Raw genomic sequence first — 20,209 nt, 5'->3', positions numbered from 1 at the left:
CAAAAGCAGGCAATGATGAAAGCACTCAGTGCCTTGAGGATGGAACATTCACAACCGGAAGGAAAAAACATCCTTGTCAGAGAGACAGTTTGACAGAAGTCAAGCTGGGGACAAACTCTTGGAACCCTGATCATCTTATCTAGGCCTCCTTTCCAATGAACTTCTACACTTCTTGTAAAGGCCATGACAGCACTTTCAGTAATGTTTACCTTCCTTTCTCATAATTTGACCCAAGGAGCAATGTGTTAATTTTCAAATTAAAGCATGAATTACAAAATGAAATGAATTCTAGAGCAGTGAGGATTGCAGATTCATATCTTTACTTAATAGATATGTACCAAGTCTTCTTTGGTCTTGACTCAACACACTGGCCCAAATCTTGAATAGTACCTTAGAGCTCACTGCCTCTGAAGGAGGAAAGTGTAAATCTTTTACCTCATGTTTACATTATTTTCATATCCTTCCTTCACCCCTCTGAGACTGATCATTAAATATCTTATATGTAACTTCTGCATGGGTCTCTTAAAAGAGAAGTAAACTCCATTAGTGCAACTCAGAAATAAACTTGGACACAACCATAAAAAATAGATTTTATGTGTAGCATAGGAAGGCAGGTATACAGAGCATTGTTAAATCTCCCCAAGGTCAGATGGATTTACATGTAGACAGCCTATCAGACTTCAAAGAAAAGGTCATTTGTTGACCAAAGGATTGCTTCTTAGCCTTTTGGCTAAGGTTAAGTGTTGTCAAGATATAAGGAGGTTAAGATATCTCAACATACTGATAGCTTATGTTATAATTTGACATAAAAGATAGCAAAATAGTATTATGAGACAGGAGAGAAAATTTTAAATGAGAAATATAGATTTTTCATTTATGCAAACATGGTACTGTTACAAGTACTAAAATAGTAATGTATGAAGGGTATCCAAAGATTTGGAATTGAACTTAAAAGAGTGTGTGCTACATGACCCAGTTTAACCTGAACAGCTGGCTAAAAGAAAAACAAACACAATAGGAACACTGGAGCACATATATTTATAGAAACAGTAAAAAAGTTTTGGTGAGAAAAAAGACATTAGTTTGAAAATGAACTAAAAAAGAATTAAAGCCTTTCATATTTTTTTTAAAACATGGGGTCAGAGGACAAAAAGTCAGAAAAGATTCCACTGGACAGATAAGTTCCTTTTTCTTGTTGGACACACAATGTTTCCCATCAGACAGCCACTAGTTTATTTCTGGCATTCTTACATGTGGCTGCCTCCCTTTATCTGAGGTCAAAAAGTACTTCATTTGATGCAAAATGTGCTTTTTCATTTGGACAAAACTGAAACTAAGAGAAAAGAGGTGGGTTGGAGTTTTCAGTTAGGCTTATGGAACTAAGAAAGCTAGGATAAAGTCATCAGTTCAGTCTTTCACAACTCAAAAAGACCAATCATATGGACAGAATCTGTTATCGGCAGAGGGAATCACTGTATAGCTGACTACACTGTATGTGCTGACTCTGGGAAGAACAAATAAGTTACCAAGTCTATGTGTAAAGTTTCTCTCCTTTTTTGTGAACTCAATTAGTAAAAACATTTGCTTAGGGTTTTCTTTTATATAGGAAGAGTCAGTAAACTCATGTTAGCATGCATCAGATAGTATTTAGGCATTGCAGACTAACTACTGTTTCAGCACAAAAGCAGCTACAAATGGTTATGTGTCAGTATTTTAATGTGTCAACATTTTATTTACAAATAAAATTTCAAACCCTCTGTTTGACGCCCTTGCAGAGAGTTCCTTAAATGATCCATCCCTCTTACCTATGCAATACTGAACAAAAACTTCTTTACTATTCATAGCCACTGATTTTGTTTTTAAAACAGAACTATTTAGAAATATGTCCTAATTTAAGGCCAAGAGTATGTCACTTAAGGTAACCAGAGGGTCCTTTTTGGATGTATTATGATCTCTCATCCTTATTCTAAACTCATTTATAGACCCATGAAAGGAAAAATAACCAGAGCAAACTGTTCTTTCCATCTTAACAGAACTGGAAAAGTGTATTCTGCAAAGTTCCCAAAATAGGAAACTCTTTTCCTTTTTTAGCTATTTGGGGCACCATAATACTTTGATAAAGAGTTACTGGACAGGGGCTGAAGTTGTGGCTCAGTGGTAGAGCTCTTGTCTAGCATGTGTGAGGCACTGGGTTCGAATCTCAGCACCACATATAAATAAAGATCCATCAACAACTAATAAGCTCAGAGTGAACAGTCCTGGATTTGAGTTTGACTCTGCTACTTAATATTTTTTGTAAATTTTTTTAAAAAAAATCTCTATTGCCTTAATTTTTTCATGTGTTAAAAAAAATTACACAATCTTATAATTTTAAAGTTTACATGAAATTAAATATGTGAAGAATCTAATACAATGCCTGATTCAGTCAATAAAAAGCAACTGTTTCACATATTTTTAAAAAAGAATTTCAAACCATTGGTTGAAATGTGATTCTTGCTCTCTGTCCAAGCCTTCCTGAAGTCTAAACCTGCCCTTTTTTTCTGAAATCTCAGGCCATATATAGTTTTAAATCTGATGTGGTTTAAATAAGAGAATGTATTTGAAAGTACCTGTAAAGTGCTATATTAAATAGCACAAACAACAATTAATATACCAGGAGGGAAGGAATCATCATGAAGTTTAAGAAATTTTGCTGGGAAGAAAACAAAAGACAAAAAATAAGTTCACTAGAAATCTCACCGAAGATCCAGACCAGCTTCTTTCCAGAGTAAATCCATCAAACGCAGCATTTGGAGTGTTAACATATCCTGTCGTAAATCTAAGGGGAAAACTTAGTTATAAATGCTTTCCATTTTATGCCTACTAACTCATTAATTCAACATTAGGTAATTCAATCAGATTTAACTAAAATCATTAAAAAAAAGCTATGCTTTTTTAAAATAGAATTTTAGTGTTGACCACATCACTAATAAAATAGGCTATTGATTAGCATGTCCCTATAACATTTCTATTATTAAATAAAAATAATTTTAAAATTGTTTACCAATTATAAATTAATGTGCTAATTGTATGGATGCTGTAAAATTGTATTAAGCTGGGCACAGTGGTGCACACCCATAATCTCAGCAACTCAGGAAGCTGAGGAAGAAGGATCACAAATTTGAGGCCAGCCTCGGCAACTTAGTGGACCCCTGACTCAAAATAAAAAAATGAAACACACACAAAAACTGGGGGTGTACTCAGTGTTAAAGTTACCCTGCATTCAATCCCCCAAATCCCCCCAAAACAAACAAAAGAACAATTGTTTGTGTCACATTGCATTCATATTCTACTATATTGCTCATTTGCTTTTAGGGTAGTACAAGAAGTTCTTATAAATCATACAAGTAGTAACTGTATTATGGGCCCAAAAAACTAATAGTTGGACATATTTATTATCATGCCCAAGAGTACTATGTGACTATGTGAAAGTAATCACAAGTGTTTTTTGTTGTTGTTGTTATTGCTAATTATTTGTATGTTAAGTGTGGTTAAAGTCTAGCAAAAACACTGAGTTCTTTTTTTTTTTTTTAAGAAACTTGCAGCTGACCCTTTAGGTTGGGGGATCAGGTGCCAGTCAGCTGCAACTGCAAGTTGTTTTTTTTTTTTTTTTTTTTTAAGAGAGAGAGAGAATTTCAACATTTATTTTTCAGTTTTCGGCAGACACAACATCTTTGTTTGTATTGGTGCTGAGGATCGAACCTGGGCCACACGCATGCCAGGCGAGCGCGCTACGGCTTGAGCCACATCCCCAGCCCTCTGAGTTCTTTATAAAGAAGTTGTAAGTACATCTTATGATAAGCATGCTTACTTATGTCATCTCATTTAATTGCCTTAAACAACTCTGGCATAATGATTCTATAATTGTCAGGATTTATACGAAGACCTGAAGCTCAATGAGTTACATAGGATTTACTTGTAGTCTCATAACTATGAAGACATGACTGCCTTTTGGTTGGCACAATTCCTTCACAACCATTTTCTTTATCAAATCTTGTCAGTCATATATCTTATTAAAATACAAATCTATAGCAGTAAAATCAATATTGCTATCACTGAAATAGAATATGTGACTACATTACTGAAATATTCTCTTGTATTTTACAAGCTTTTATCAAGGAATAGACAGATTTTGTATTTTGTAGGGGGAGAAAAAGAGGTTTATTAGACAGTAAATGTAAATGAATTATAGAAGTCATTTTCCCAAAAAAAGCGGGGAGGGTGGTATATTTAGGACCTGTTGAATCTGACTTTACAACCAGTGATAGCCATTTTTCAGGTGCCAATTGTCATAAACTTATACACATCTCTCAAATAAAGCAAGTTTAGCAATAAATAAAAAACTCTAAGCAATTTGGCACTGTAAAAACCTCTGTACTTACCATCACCATTTTTAAAAATCACTCCAACTGAATCCTCACCAAATACCTTGTTGTTGTACACTAGCCACAAAGGCTTCATTTTGGAATCCATGTATTTGCACTTTTCAACACTGAAATCAATCAAAGGGAAAATCAGCCTACTTCAGTGCAACAATATGACCAGACTATATTTTTGCAGGAAAATCCCTTGCTTGTCCCCTTGAAGGTCTGCAGAAGCCAGAGTTAGGCGACTTTCAGTAAAAAAGGAACTGCAAGGAAAACACTGACTGGCATAACCAGCACTAGATGGACTAGACTCAAACACCCAGGAACTGTCCTTCTCACTGCTTCTGCTGAAAATTTCTCCTTATTTCCTTAACTTTATGTTCTAAAAAATTAGAACATACCACTGGATTAAAGTTAAAAATATTGTGAGATCACTCTTGATTTCTTAAAGAGGAATGAATTTTGAATACTATTATATTGAATATACAGTATTATTTTTCTATTATTACCTTTCTGTGAATGAGAAAGTGAGAAATCAGTTTCCAAATTCATTCAAGATTTCATTTTAAAAAAGAAAAGTAAATTACCAAATAATTTATTGTGGTTTCCAAGATTTTGCTCATGTGAAATTTTTAACTCTTATAAAACAGTAATGTAGAAAATGACTTTTAATTAAATGCAACTGAAAGGAAATTAACTTGTAATAACTCTTATTAACCCCACAGTAAACTGAGCTGTTAGGTACGTATTCTACTGAATACAAGCACAGTCTATGAGGACTTTTAATATTTTCTGTAATCATATCCACTTTCTGGGGCTCAAATTGGCCCTACTACACCCACAAGGCAATGTTCAGAAATCCTTTCTGCACTGAAATTTTTATGGGAGACTCATTGTGCAAAATATAGGAGATCACTTACTAGAGTTCTGAGAGGATGACACATGGATTCAGAGGTGACTGCAGGTCAGAGAGGGCTTCCCGGTAAGCATTCTGTTTTAAACAAGTGTGCATAGCTTCCTTCCCTTTAGCTCTGTTTAGCTTCATTGCATTCAGTTTGATTAAACTATTTAAAGTTTTTAACTTGTTGAGTGCTTCGACCTGAAATATAAATTTACTTGTGGTTAAAATAATATAATGTAATACCATGTGATCACATTAATCAATAACACACATATCATGTTTGGTTTATGACAAATCATTACATACAATAAAATAAAAAACTGATTTTTAGTATTGTTTACTTAAGGCATAATTTTAAAACATTCTGTAACTCTTTTCTCAAATGAAAACTTATAAATTAGGAGAAAGTAAACAGCCACAGACAGTGGGTATTTAAGAAGATAAGCATAACCTGAAACAACTCACATCTTCACCAAGTAACAGAATTTGAAACGCCTCCAATCTGAACCACTCCACTTGGCCTACACCACAATATAAGAGGAAAACCTGTGCAAAAGAAATCCTGAGGTTTCTGATATTTAAATTAATATCTACTTCTTGTCATGCTCTTGTATGACATCTTCTCAGAATATTGTCCCTCCATTAACAGGATATATAGATAGAATAGATTACTGTGTAAAAAGTATTTGTCGTCCAAGTCTAAGTTTCTTGTTTTCATGATGAGGTAACTGGCTATCAAAACTTATGCAAGGGGCTGGGGATGTGGCTCAAGCAGTAGCACGCTCGCCTGGCATGCGTGCGGCCCGGGTTCGATTCTCAGCACCACATACAAACAAAGATGCTGTGTCCGCCGATAACTAAAAAATAAATATTAAAAATTCTCTCTCTCTCTCCCTCTCTCACTCTCTCTTTAAAAAAAAAAAAAACTTATGCAAATAAACTTTTGCAAGCATTACAAGGCAGATCAACAATGGCCAAATCAACAGAAACTATTATGTTTAAAAGTCAACTTTACTGTTTAACCCATTCTGTCTCACTGTCCCAGATGTAGAAGACTTATAAAATCTGAAATATAATGTAGAATATAATTGTTCATAAGGATATAATTATAACATTAATTAATATGAGCAGTAGATTGTGATGCCCAACCTATTTTAATGCATTTGTGTCATTTTGTTGAGATATTTGTAGAAATGAAAACTTGGAACTTAATGGGTTAATAACTGAGGTCTTTTAAGTTATATTATATAAAATTCATAAGAATATAACAGCTTCAGTCAACCATAAATCAGAAAGCATTTTGTTTTATAAGTATATTATTAAAAATGGAAAAAACAAATAATAAAAGCACTGAAAAAAACAAGTAATATATAACAAAAATAAAAATATGAGTAAAACAAGCATTATGAGGCAAGTGTAGTGGCATGTGCCTGTGATTCAGGAGGCTGAGGCAGGAGGATCACAGTTTTAAAGCCAGCCTCAGCAACTTAGTGAGGCCCTATGCAACTTAGTGAGACCCTGTCTCAAAATGAAAATTAAAACGGTTGAGACAGGTGATGTGTCTCAGTAGCTAAGCACCCCTGGGTATAATTCCTGGTTCAAAAAAAGGCTGAAGATGTAACTCTGTGGCACCCCTGGATTCAATTCCCAGTATGAAAGGAGGGAGGTAAGGTACAGAGGGGAAGGAGAAGCAGAGGAAGAGAAAAAGAAGGAAGGAAGGAAGGAAGGAAGGAGAAGAAAAACCCAGGAGCTTGAAATTCCATGAACAAAAGTTTTCATTTTTAAACTTGGCTTCCATGCAAGAAAACCACTAAAACTATGTAGAAGTGTGAATTTAAGCATCCACTTTCTACTGAGACCTTGTTCATAGCAAACTAAAAAGGTCCCATGTAGAATAATGATAAAACCAAGACTGTTGAAGCTGACCAAGTTAGCCATTTGTCAAAAGCATAGACACTCCACTTCTCAATTTCAGGAGCTGTACAAATACTGGTGATGAGGGAACCAGATGAAAACTGGGCTCTTGCCAGGCTCAGTGGCTCCGGAGGCTGAGGCAGGAGGATCACAGGTTCAAAGCCAGCCTCAGCAACTGCGAGGCACTAAAGCAACTCAGTGAGACCCTGTCTCTAAATAAAATACAAAATAGGGCTGGGGATGTGGCTCAGTGGTGGGATGTCTCTGAGTTCAATCCCTGGTACCAAAAAACAAAACAACAGCAACAACAAAAACAGTTTCTTTTTTTTTCCAAAAAGGAACTTTTTGAAATATTTCAAACTTGAATTTCGTCCACATTTGTACAGTTAGGAATTTTTATGCCTCATCTCTAGTTGTGTGATATTCATTTCCTGGAACAGTGTCTTGAATGGCCAAAGTCAAATATTTTAAGTGTTTCAACACATGATCAGTTTACAGGTTTATAGTAATAACAAGAACTGCCATGTAAAGGCTATGCTTTTCCTCTTAAAATTTATCAGTCAAGAAAAGATACCTCTGTTGTTTATAAAAGTCAGGGTGAAGTTCTCAGAAAGTGAAGAAAATGTGCAGTATGGTTTGATCTATCAATGAGGAAGACAATAGTTTTATGAGGTCAAATAAGAAGGGACCCAGTGGGACCTTACAGGCTTTGGTAGAAAATTTTTATTAAGTATAATGAAAAATTATTATAGATATTTAAAAAAGAAAATGATATAACACAATTTGCAATAAAATCACTTTATCAATTGCACAAAAAATGTGAGGGGAGAAATACAAGAATGGGAACAAGAGGCCCAATTTAGGAGTTTAATGAAGTCCTAATGAGAGGATAATTGATTACATTAGGACTGTAGTCATGAACATAAAAGATACAGATGTGACTTATACTTAAGAGATCTATAAAATTAAAGGGATTGATAAAATTATCCCCATCTTGTTATGAAGAATAAATGTCCTATAATAAGTGATAAATCAATGTTAGCATTATTTCCATCAACAATATACTTTCCAAAAGGAGAGGATCAGAGATAGTTGTTTTAGCATCAAGAAAATTTCTGAGTATTAAAAACATCTAATAAAGATCCATTAGAATTTCTCTGGCAATCAAATGACTAAGAAAAAGTATAGCATAATTTAACAACTAAACAGATCTGATATAAAAATAGGGTAGAGCACCACAGAGGTATAGGAATGAATGAAAGATGAGGGATGAAATAAAAGGCCTTCACGTGAGATAAACAGTCTGTAAGAGCTAACTGAGTAGGAGAGCCTTTGCACAAGGTAAAAATGATGCACCAGAAAGCAAAATCTGAAAAAGACTTCAATACTATAGAAGATTTCAGCAAAGTGGATTGAATATATTGGGTTTAGAATATATCAGCAAGATGAAAGTACTCTGATATTTACTAGTCATGTACAGTTTGTGACCTGATACATAATCCATCACAAGAATAAGTAAACAGGCAGTAAGCCTTCAGGATTCACTTCCAACTTGTGCCCACAAACCTAGCCACAATGAAACTACAAATTCCCCCAATATTTGCATCAGTACTGATGACACCTATGAATGCTCCTAAATTCTCTAAGAACTATAGACTCTCTCGTCAAGCCTTTCACAAAATGAACTATGACCTTTTACCAAAGTAACTATGCATTGAAAATAAATAAATAATCAGACTTTTGAGACTACTGGATACTCGTTCTGAATTAATACTAATTTCAGGAGATCCAAAATGTCATTATAGTGCACCAGTCAGGGTAAGGACTTATGAGCTCAGGCATCAATGGAATTGTAGCTCAGGACCATCTCACAGTAGAGATTGCCAAACTCATTCTGTCACCTCCCCAGCTTCTGAATGCACAATTGGAACAGATATGTTCTACAGCTGGCAGAATTTCCAATTGTGGAGTGAGAGCTGTTATGCTTAAGAAAGGACAGGTGGGGGCCTTTAGAACTGTCTCTATGAGGAAAATAATAAGTAAAAAGCAATGCTACAGAGAATGAAGAAATTAATGCCACAATTAGGGACTTGGAAATGGTGGGTATGGTGATTCCCAAACACAACCCAATTCAACTTGAAATTACTTAGCTATGTAAGTCAGAATTACCTTCAAAACAAATTTAGGAGTAAACTGGATACTGAGACGGCAACTGTCGAAAATGACCCCCTTATTGAAATAATTTTGTTTAGTAAGACAGCATACAAAGACACAAGAAAAAGATGGTGCTGGGAAAACTGGAAATCCCTATGTAACAGAATGAAAATTAACTTCTACCTCTCATCCTGCACAAAAATCAACTCTAACTGGATCAAAGACCTAGGAATTAGACCAGAAACCCTGCACATACTAGAAGAAAATGTAGGCCCAACACTTCAACATACTGGCTCAGGAAACTGACTTCCTTAGCAAGACTCCTAAAGCACAAGAAATAAAATTTAAAAACCAATAAATGGAATGGAATAAAACTAAAAAGCTTATTCATAGCAAAGGAAACAAGAGTGAGAAGAGAGAGCCTACCGAATGATAGAAAATCTTTGCCCCATGCACCTCACATAGGGTGTTAATCCAGGATATACAAAGAACTCAAAAAGCTTAACACCATTAAAAACAAATAATCCAATCAATAAATGGGCAAAGGAATTAAACAGACACTTCACAGAAGAAGAAATATGAATGGTCAACAAACATATAAAAAAAGGTTCAACATCTCTAGCAATTACAGAAATGTGAACTAAAACTACACTGAGATTTTATCCCACTCCAGTCAGAATGACAACAATCAACAATACAAGTAACAACAAATGTTGATGAGGATGTGGGGAAAAGGGAACATTCTTACATAGTTTGTGGAAATGTAAATTGGTGTGAGGACTCTGGAAAGCAGTATGGAGATTCTTCAAAACACTAGGGATGGAATCCCATTCAACCTAGTTATTCTACTCCTCAGCATGTGTCCAAAGGATTTAAAATCAGCCTACTACTGTGATGCAGCCACATCAATGTTCACAGCAGTACAATTCACAATGGCTAAACTATGGAACCAACCCCAGATACATGCCCATTAACAGATGTTACCATCACCATCATACCCTTTGTTAACCAGATCTAAATAGCAATACTGTATTAAAATTTAAGGCATGCTATTAATATAGAAAATATGAGGATATCAAACACAGAGCTGAATTCAACACACATTAACAAAATTCAGAATAACACTCAAAATAATTTTCAGGAATGCCAGTCAAATTAGTCAAGGGATAGGAAATAACTTCCCTTGAACTGCTTATAAGATAGACTTGAAGATAATTTAAAACATTTGTGCCATAAAACTGATTGAAAATTGGGTAAATTTAGTCAGGGGGAGTGGGGATAGGGACAAACTAAATCATAATTTTTTTTTTTTTATTTCAGGTTGCCTATAATTTTACCTCCTCTTCCCCAGTGGATAAATTTCCTTAACTTTGCATTAAATTCATTTAAAATTTTAATAAAATTTGCTACCCAGAAAAAAAAAAAATGAGGAATTCTGGCTTATTATGTTTCATGTAGCATTTGGTTAATGTTTTTCTGCTAAGTATGTGGGAACTTCACATAACTTAAATTTTCATGAAAGAATATATTAATTGGATTAAGTTACTGAGATTTCTATGAAATAATGTGGTGGCAGAAAAATGCACTAGATAAAATACATCAAACATTATGTACCAAATTGAATAAATATTAAAACACAATTGATACCTGCTTGGAAAGCACTTTCATGTGGCCTACGCTTCCTCGACAGTACGCTTCAAGGATCACACCAAACTGTACCGAGACGGCAGGAATGTGCACCTCTGACCTGCAGAAAAGTTAATATCCAAATGGTTTATTAAACACTTCAAGTGACCAAATAAAAATACTGACTTCTCTATTCTGCGAAATAGACTTATGATGCCAACCAAAAAAAAGTACTCCTCATCTCAGGCATAATTACTAGTGAGATGGTCAACTTTCCAATTTGTTAAACTTCACGAGTTCAAGAAGACATGAGATTTTATTAGTTAATTCTTTATTCCAAGAAATCTAAAATTTTCACATTTTACCAGATTGATTTACTTTTTGAGGGGGAAAGGTAATAATCAGTCTTACCAAGTTAAAGACAGTTAAGTTGAAACACAGGTCTATAAAATTTGACTTATCATCATGCAATTGACTAAAGCCTGAATTAAATCTATTCAATTTTTTTCCTCACTTAAAGAATAGCATGTATATCTGAAAAAAAAAAAGAATACTTAATCTTGTCACTCCCTGAGGGTTTAAAAATAAGACTGAATTACATGAGAAAAGTTTTTAAAAAATCTATCAATAAGAATATCAGTATTCAGAAACAAAACCCTAAAATTAATAGTACAATATTATAGAGGTCATTATATTTTCTTTAAGAAGCTTAGTCAAAAGGAAGAAAGAAAGGTATCTTTTTTTTCCCTCTCTGATAATCTAAAGTTTCAATAGTCTAAAGTTTGGATGAAAAAAAAAAACAAAATACCTTGAGTACCAAATAAGAAATGAGAAAATCTATAATTTTTCTAGGAAACACAAGAGAAACTTTGGTTCTCATTCCTTATTTTAGTCTTACATGAGTTTGGTGAAATAGGCTCATGTATTTCTGAAATGACTAAGTTAACAGAGAAACTGAAATTAAAAATTGCTATTGTAATAATAAAATTTTATCTTCATTCAAAAACAGGAGTCATGCTAATACCATCCCTAACCTTTTGGAAGGAATAAATAAGCCTGCATTTAGCCCAAACATGTTAAGACATAAGTACATTTTACTGGAAAATAGAAGTACATTATGTACTAATTTCTGTTAAAAATCATGCAGGCCTCAAGGGACACTTATGTGAATTACCTTGCTAAATGAAGAGTCTGGGTATCAAGCAACATGAGAAGGCACCAAAACAGTGTAAATGCTATACAGATGATACAGAAAAAATTACAGCAATTGAACATTCCACTAAATGTCTTTTACTAAAGAACACATAGGTTCAAAATGAAAAATACAACAGACTTACCTAAGATGCCAAAACAGAAACTGCCCTATCCTCCGATTAGCAAGTGCCCTTTCTAATAGGAATCTAGAGAGGGCACAATCAAGAAAAGGCTCATATTTTAAAACTTGCACCAGTTGTAAAAGATATTGAGAAAGTTCCTCATCACTGAAAGAAAGAAAGAAAAGACAAAGTAACTCAACCAGTTGTGCCAGAAAAAGATTCTTTCCTATATAACTGTTGAATGCTAACTTACTGACACACAGGGGTCTTCTGAGTCAGGCTTGTTACATGTTCAATTCCCTGTACCACTGTTACAATAGCTCAAGGAAAGTTCAGGAGTTCAGATAGGGGTGGGAGAGTGGAAAGGATCAAGGAACAGGTACAGGGACATTTCTATCAAATGAATTAGTTTTTTACAATTCATGATTACATTTAAAATTAGCCAAGAGTTTCCAAGAGTTAGGTACTCTATTACTACTGATTTCTGATCATGCTAAAAATCTTAGATATTTAAGCAAGCAATAATTAAAAAAAAAAATACTATTTTAGGGGGCTGGGATAGTGGTTCAGTGGTAGAATGCTTGTCTAGCATTCATGAGGCACTGGGTTTGATCCCCAGCAAACAAATAAAGGTATTGTGTCTGTCCACAACTAAAATAATATTAAAATTTTTTTTTTTAGTTGTCGACAGACACAATAATTTTGTTTATTTATTTATTTTTATGTGTTGCTGAGGATCGAACCCAGTACCTCACACATGCTAGGCAAGCTCTCTATCACTGAGCTACAACACCAGCTCCTCAAGCAATCATTTTAAAACAAAATTTCATCAGTACTTTAGCAATTTAGTTTCCTTTCCTAGAATTAGGGTTAAGTAATTCCTTCTTCAGAGAAATAAACAATTAAAATCTTAACTTCAAATAATTTGAAGAATAAGGAAATGAAGGCATTTCTAAGTGGGGACTATATTGATTTCCTGAATTATAATGAGAATACCATCATTAACAGGGCTGAGTTAGTGGTTCTCTAGTTGGTGTCTTATCTCCAAACTATTCACTGTAAACACACTCCCATTAGAGGCTATTTCTAAAGTAATGAAGGTATGAATCAAAGTTTTCCAATTATTGACTACAGTCTTCGACAATAAATGACTAAGAAAGGAGGCTAAGGAAGATATGGGACTGAAACCCAGAGTATTAAGTGACAAAAACATGTATGAAGATACAAATGGTGTGAATATACTTTGTATACAACCCGAGATATGAAAAATTGTGCTCTAAATGTGTAATATAAATTGTAATGCATTCTGCTCTCATATATAACAAATTAGAATAAAAAATTTAAAAAATTTAAAAATGACAAAAATAAAACTCATAATTATGAATTTCAACACACAAAAATCCATCAGAATTGGCTACATGGGGATCATAGCAATCCTCTGAGGGAAACCAATGCATTCAAGAAAAACACTTGGTCCAGCCCAGGGAGAACCAATTGGCTTCTCCCCATCAGTTCTCCAACCCAAACTTAGATGGGAGCTTCATTTTTAAAAATTATCTATACCACAATCTTAATTAGGTTTATTGCAAAATGTCTGCCTATTATAAAACTTATAAGTAATATTAAAAAGGGGGGGGGTTAAAAACAGAAGGTAATGTTAGGCAGTGAATCCGTATTTCCCAGAAATTTGGTAGGCTAAAGTAGGAGGATCACACATTTGAGACCAGTTTCAGCAACATAGTGAGGTCCTGTATGAAAATAAAAAATAAAGAGGACTGGAGATGTAGGACTGGGCTACATTCCCAACACACATACCAAAAAGAGTAGGCAGCTTCTCTTATATATCTAAATTAACTCCCCAGAAATAACAACTATAGAAGAGTTTATTTAATTTTTTTTGTATTTCACACATTGTTTTAAACATACCTGATTTTAAAAAGAGAGCTTTTAATTTTCAAATAACCATACAATACATAAGCCTCATATGCTAAACCTGAAACTCCCTACTGAGACTGTTCTTTCCTCAATTCTATAGATTCTCACATATATACTGTCCAAAGGGGACTGCACATGTTCACTGCAGCTCTATTTATAAGAAGGAAATTTGGAGAAACAATAATTTTCCTTAATAGGATAATAAATTATAAATAAGATATCCCTCTTACACAGTAGCAAATATACAGTGGTAAAAAGAATAAATTACATTTATTTATTTATTTATTATTTATTTTTCAGTTTTCGGCAGACACAACATTTTTATTTTTATTTTATGTGGTGCTGAGGATCGAACCCAGCGCCCAGCGCATGCCAGGCGAGCACGTTCCCGCTTGAGCCACATCCCCAGCCCATAAACTACATTTATATATAACAGAAGAGACTAACCTCAAAAACCTAATGTTAAATTTTTAAAAACCAATATATAGGACAATATATATGGCACGGTACAGTGATGAATTCCTACAGACCCAGATATTTAGGAAGCTGAGATAGAGGATTATTTGAGCCCAGGAATTCAGGGCCAGCATGGACAACACAGTTGAGACTCTGTCTCAAAAAAAACAAAAACCACATTCATGTAATTTAAAATGTACCCTATTATTTTATATGTAATTTTATACATATAAATATGTAGGAAGAAACAAAAAACTGATATAGGAAGATACATCAAATTCACGATAAGTTGTCTCTAGGAAAGAACAGAAATAATCAAAACTGGGCCAGAAAACAAGGACTTCAACTTTAACTATATTATATTAGCCTTAAAAACAAAACAAAACAAAAAAAGCCCACATTTTTTTAAACACCTGTTATAAGATAGTAACATAATATCTTAATTTTAACATTTTAATTTTGGGTATTAGACTGTGTCATAGTGAAGAAGAGTTACAACGTGCTTCTCTGCTATCCTTTGAAAAGCCTGTTTACATGTACCTGGTCTATGGTTGGCATTTGGGTATTAACACTCCAGAAAGGTTTCTACCACCTAGTGGCTTGCTACACCTAAATTCTTTGTGTAGTGTGGTCTGTGCTGCACTGTTTCCTTTGGGGAGTCTAGAAATTTGGGACATGGTAGGCTGATAGTACTTATATGACTAGCACCCAATAAAAGCAGCAGCCAACAACTCTCAAGTTTTCCTTGATTCCTTCCTTCCCTCCTTCTCTCCATTCTTCCTTGCCTCACACTTAGTAGGCAAGCACTCTGATGCTAAGCCACATCCTACCCCTTCTTATTTTGAGATAGGGCCACACTAAGTTGCCCAGGCTGACCTCAAACTTGCAATCCTCCTGCCTCAGCCTCTCAAGTAGCTGTAATTACACATATGCACCCCCACAACTGGCTGGCCTTCTTTATAATGAGAAATTCAAAGAGGCATGCTCTTAACTACCCACCCTCAAGTTAGTCCTTGCCCCAAAGAAAGCCACCTGTAAGAGATACCTCATCTGTCGCAGGCAGCCCACAGCATATTCCCGAACGTACTGATCCGGATAGTTGAAATCCAAAAGCTCCAGAGCATCTCGAGGAGAAAGTTTAGGCCATATCTGAAGCAGTGCCTGAAGCTGTTTAAAAATTGAAACTGGTTCAGAAATAATGGAGGACAAAAGCAATGTACTTTCCTTTGGCATACTGGAGCACACATATGGGTCAACTATTAATGCACCAAAAATCTATCCTGGTTAATATGAACTAACAAAGATTGATCTCAAAATATTCTATAATTAAGTTTAAAAAACAAACAAACAAAAAACTACTTAGTACTTACCTGAAAATTGAATAAGAAATAAGACACTGAATATATGGATTCTAAAATCATTAACTATTACTCAAGGACAAAAGAAGGGGAAGAAGTAAATGATTATGAAACATTAAAAAAAAGAAACACTTAAAGGTAATACTCAACAAACAAATATAAGCTGCAAAACTCAAACTAATGAAAGGCAATTTACATTTAAGAAGTTTACTACTAATAATATAAAACTAAAAAGAAATTTATGTTTAACTCTTAATTTTAAAAAAATATCACTTTACAAAACCGACACTGGTACAGAACTATTGTTTAGAATATAGTCCTTAATTCAAAGAAAAAGATCATTTACAAAACTTTATATTGATCATAACATGTTTAAATCATAATTAATATAATGAAGCCCTTTTCCATGCTTCTTCTGACTCTCCATTTCTCAAGGTGATAGATTTACTGAGAAAATATTTTATATTCTTTTGGTTGGGGAAGGAACCAAAACTCATTCTTTCTTATTCTATTAACACTTTTATCTACTAAAAATGGGCACAGGGTTATAAAATTATACTTTTCTATACTTGCTTACACACAGTTAATACTCAACTATTAAACTACATTGCTGGCTTTCTTCTACCAAAATGGGAGGAACTTAAGTTACACCTCAAAACAATGCTTCACACTTCCTCTTAGGAATCAAGACAAGCATGCTTATTCCTGAATGTAAAAATTTCTGTCCCTAGAGGTCAAATGAATACTAAGCATAAACTAGTTCATTTCATTTTTGACAGTTGATACATGAAACCTCTCTATAAGACATTTTAAGAGTACATTAAGAGGAGCTAGGAGTGTAGCTCAGTGGCACACATACAAGGCCCTGGGTTCCATCCCCAGCACTATCAAAAAAGCAAAAACAAACAAAAAAGGAGTATAGAAACTTTTCCTATTGTGATTCTAATGAAATAATATGATTCATTTCTTGGATATATATACATAGCTCAAGACACTATCCATGAGACATAAGTAAATGTGCAAACTTAAAAAAAAAAAAAGCTTAGATCTTATTTTCCACCATTAGTGGGATTAAAAAAAAATTAACCTTCAGAGCTGAGGTTGTGGCTCAGTGGTAGAACACTTGCCTAGCATGTGTGGGGCACTGGGTTTGATTCTCAGCATCACATATTTTTTTTTTAAAAGGTCTATTGACAACTAAAAAAAAATATGTATTAAAAAAAAAAAGAAAAAAAATTAGCCTTAAATTTAGACAAGTGGTTAGAAGGCAACAGTGATTCTGGAGCAATTAAAGCTATTAAATAATGTAAAATAGTTCCTTTTCAGATTAAATAATGTTAATTTTGTCTAATCTAGAAACACTCTAATAAATGCATGTACAATAATGTAATTATATCATTCAAAAAAACCTTTAGATGCTAGAAGTAAACTGAAAAAAAAACATTTCTACGTTTAATAAAAGTAGTAAAACAAAACTAAAGACTTTAAAAATAAATATGATTAAACTGGGCATGGTAGCATACACCTGTAACCCTAGTAACTCTGAAGCTCACAAGAGGATAGAAAGTTACAAGCCAGCCTCAGCAACTTAGTGAGACACTGTCTCAAAATTTAAAGAAGGGAGGGGCGCGATGGCGCATGCCTGTAATCCCAGCAGCTTGCGGGAGGCTGAGACAGGAGGATGCCGAGTTCAAAGCCAGCCTCAACAAAAGCGAGGCACCAAACAACTCAGTGAAACCCTGTCTTTAAATAAAATACAAAATAGGGCTGGGGATGTGGCTCAATGGTTGAATGCCATTGAGTTCAATCCCTGGTATTAAAAAAGGAAGGAAGGGAGGGAGGGAGGGAGGAAGACGGATGAACTAGGGATATAGCTCTGTAGTAAACTGTCCCTGGGATAAATCTCTCATAAACCACTCCCCCCCCCAATAGTATGATTAAAATAAAAATACCATTTTTGGAATCTAATACTACCATTCCTTAGGTATTTAATAAATTTTGTGTTCTTTTCCCTAGTTAAAGCAAACAAAAATGTATTTTTTGTATTTGTATTTTTCACTAAAATTTTAAAGCCATTATGATACACTGAGATCACAGAGCTAGAGAAATCAGTTAAATTCAAAGAAAATAAACAAATTTCATTTTTTAAATAGGTAAATTTATTTGTTCTGATTTTAAAAATCACTTCAAGATTCTTTCCATTGAGCATTGGGAGCCATATGACTTTAAACTGCCTTTTTTGTCTGTGGGAGGAGATATTGGGGATTGAATTCAGGGGCACTTGACTGCTGAGCCACATCTCCAGCCCTATTTTGTATTTCATTTAGAGACACGGTCTCTAAATTGCTTAGTGCCTCACTTTTGCTGGGGCTGGCTTTGAACTCTCCCATCTTCCTGCCTCAGACTCCTACGCAGCTAGGATTATAGGCGTACACAACCGAGCCCAGCTTAGAGTACTTTTTAACAGTCTTGATAATTATATCAGGGAGTGCAAATGTGGCTGCTTTTCAAGAGCAAAACATTTTCCCCTTCTCTATTCTGCCTGAATGACATATTTATCTATGTTTAAAGTTACATATTTATCAATACTACCCAATACATGTGAATGTTAAGATTGAATTGAATGGTTTAACATCAACTTCTACAATAGAGCTAAATTAACTTCCATGATAGTGGTAATTTTCAAACAATATTCATTTTAGAGCAGTCAGCTGGATTTGTGGTACATTCCTATAATTCAGTGATTGCAAGTTCCAGGCCAGCTTTTATTTATGGAGACACTGTCTTAGGGTGAAAAAAAAAAAGTAAAAGGCTGGGCATATTGCTCAGGTGTAAAGCACTTCTGGTTTGATCCCCAGCAACACAAAATACATACATACATTCATTCACACATAGGGGTTCACTGAAGAACTGGCAAAGGTGCCTAAGACCTAGAAAGTGCTTCTTTTCATAGGTGACTACCCAAAACCAATGTTTTGGTTGTCTTTAGTGAAAGATACAGCAACTCTATCTAGAATCTGGGATTTTTAAACCTTGAAACTTTCTGGTCCAATATATAAGGATGGACTAGAGGACTTAAAGTTTAAAACTTCAAAATTTCTCCTAAGGAAAATTATCCAACATATGGAAGTCAACCTATAAGGAAAGGACACTTTATATAAAATTAACAAAGAAACATATGCACCTAAAAGGAGCTACAGAAATGACATTTTGTTACCTGAGCGACATCTTCAAGTTTATTCCACTTGATCGATAGGAGTAATTTTGGCAGTGACTGTGGGAAATTCTCTCTACAGTCTTGACGCAAAGTCCAAATAAGATCCATTTCATTCTCACATAGCTGCGACAAGGGATCCCTGTCCAAGATTTCTTTCAGTACAGCAAGAAACTTTTTTCCACCTCGACTCTACAGGAGTAAAATACTCATTACAGAATTTAATTATGCAAATATCACTGGCAAACATTCAACAACTCTATATACGAGTTTATACACACTTATGACGTGAAATACAAATACATAATTCCCTAAAAGGATACAAGTGGATAAAAAATAAAAGTGGATTCATTTAAAAAGTTTTAATTGCTCAATGTTAAATCTATAAGCTAAACATGAAGAATCAAAGTAGCTCTAAAAAAGGAAAAAAGATTAACATTTAAAAAAAAATCTATGTGCAAACGCTAGGTGGCAGGAGTGCATTTCGGTTAAAAACCAAGTTACTCATTATTTGAACAGAATTTAAGATGACCCAAATGTATAAGGTAAAAAAATGAAAGTAATAAATAGATGTCACCTGGGCTCAAAATCTCTTTAAATGAAGAACTTTCTGTTAGGGTTTGGGTGCAGACAGGGAGGATGAAGGTGAACAGGAGGATCATCTGAGCCCAGGAGTTTGAAGTCAACCCAAACAACACTGAAAGACCCTGGAGGGAGGAGGGGCAGGTCAAAAGCAGGTTAAATACCTTAATAAGGTGATGATAAATTTGCATAGATCCAATTAACCATATGTATACATAATTCAATAAATGAAACTTCCATCATCTTATTAAGGAACCTGCTCTTCATACATATGTGTTTGTGTGTATATATACACACATATATACATACATGTACATATGTGTATAATGCCATGAAAACACAGTTCT

At 34.4% G+C, this 20,209-nt stretch overlaps 1 protein-coding gene across 2 annotated transcripts in view; it reads right to left on the bottom strand.

The window, feature by feature from the left end:
* Pik3cb (phosphatidylinositol-4,5-bisphosphate 3-kinase catalytic subunit beta) overlaps positions 1 to 20,209 on the bottom strand; it is a 134,231-nt gene that overhangs the window by 15,098 nt on the left and 98,924 nt on the right. For both annotated transcript variants that reach the window (XM_077110355.1, XM_076867579.2), the window contains 7 exons: positions 19,284 to 19,472; positions 15,754 to 15,875; positions 12,339 to 12,482; positions 11,023 to 11,122; positions 5,327 to 5,505; positions 4,422 to 4,531; positions 2,740 to 2,818 (listed from right to left, as the gene is read on the bottom strand). In XM_077110355.1, coding sequence (XP_076966470.1) covers positions 2,740 to 2,818; positions 4,422 to 4,531; positions 5,327 to 5,505; positions 11,023 to 11,122; positions 12,339 to 12,482; positions 15,754 to 15,875; positions 19,284 to 19,472 — 923 coding nt within the window. The remainder of the gene's footprint in view (positions 1 to 2,739; positions 2,819 to 4,421; positions 4,532 to 5,326; positions 5,506 to 11,022; positions 11,123 to 12,338; positions 12,483 to 15,753; positions 15,876 to 19,283; positions 19,473 to 20,209) is intronic.

The sequence above is a fragment of the Callospermophilus lateralis genome, chromosome 10 (genome assembly GCF_048772815.1).
Source record: "Callospermophilus lateralis isolate mCalLat2 chromosome 10, mCalLat2.hap1, whole genome shotgun sequence".
In the NCBI taxonomy this organism is placed as follows: Eukaryota; Metazoa; Chordata; class Mammalia; order Rodentia; family Sciuridae; genus Callospermophilus; species Callospermophilus lateralis.
Note: the sequence above shows the minus strand (reverse complement) of the source record. Positions and strands in the feature narration are given on the sequence as shown.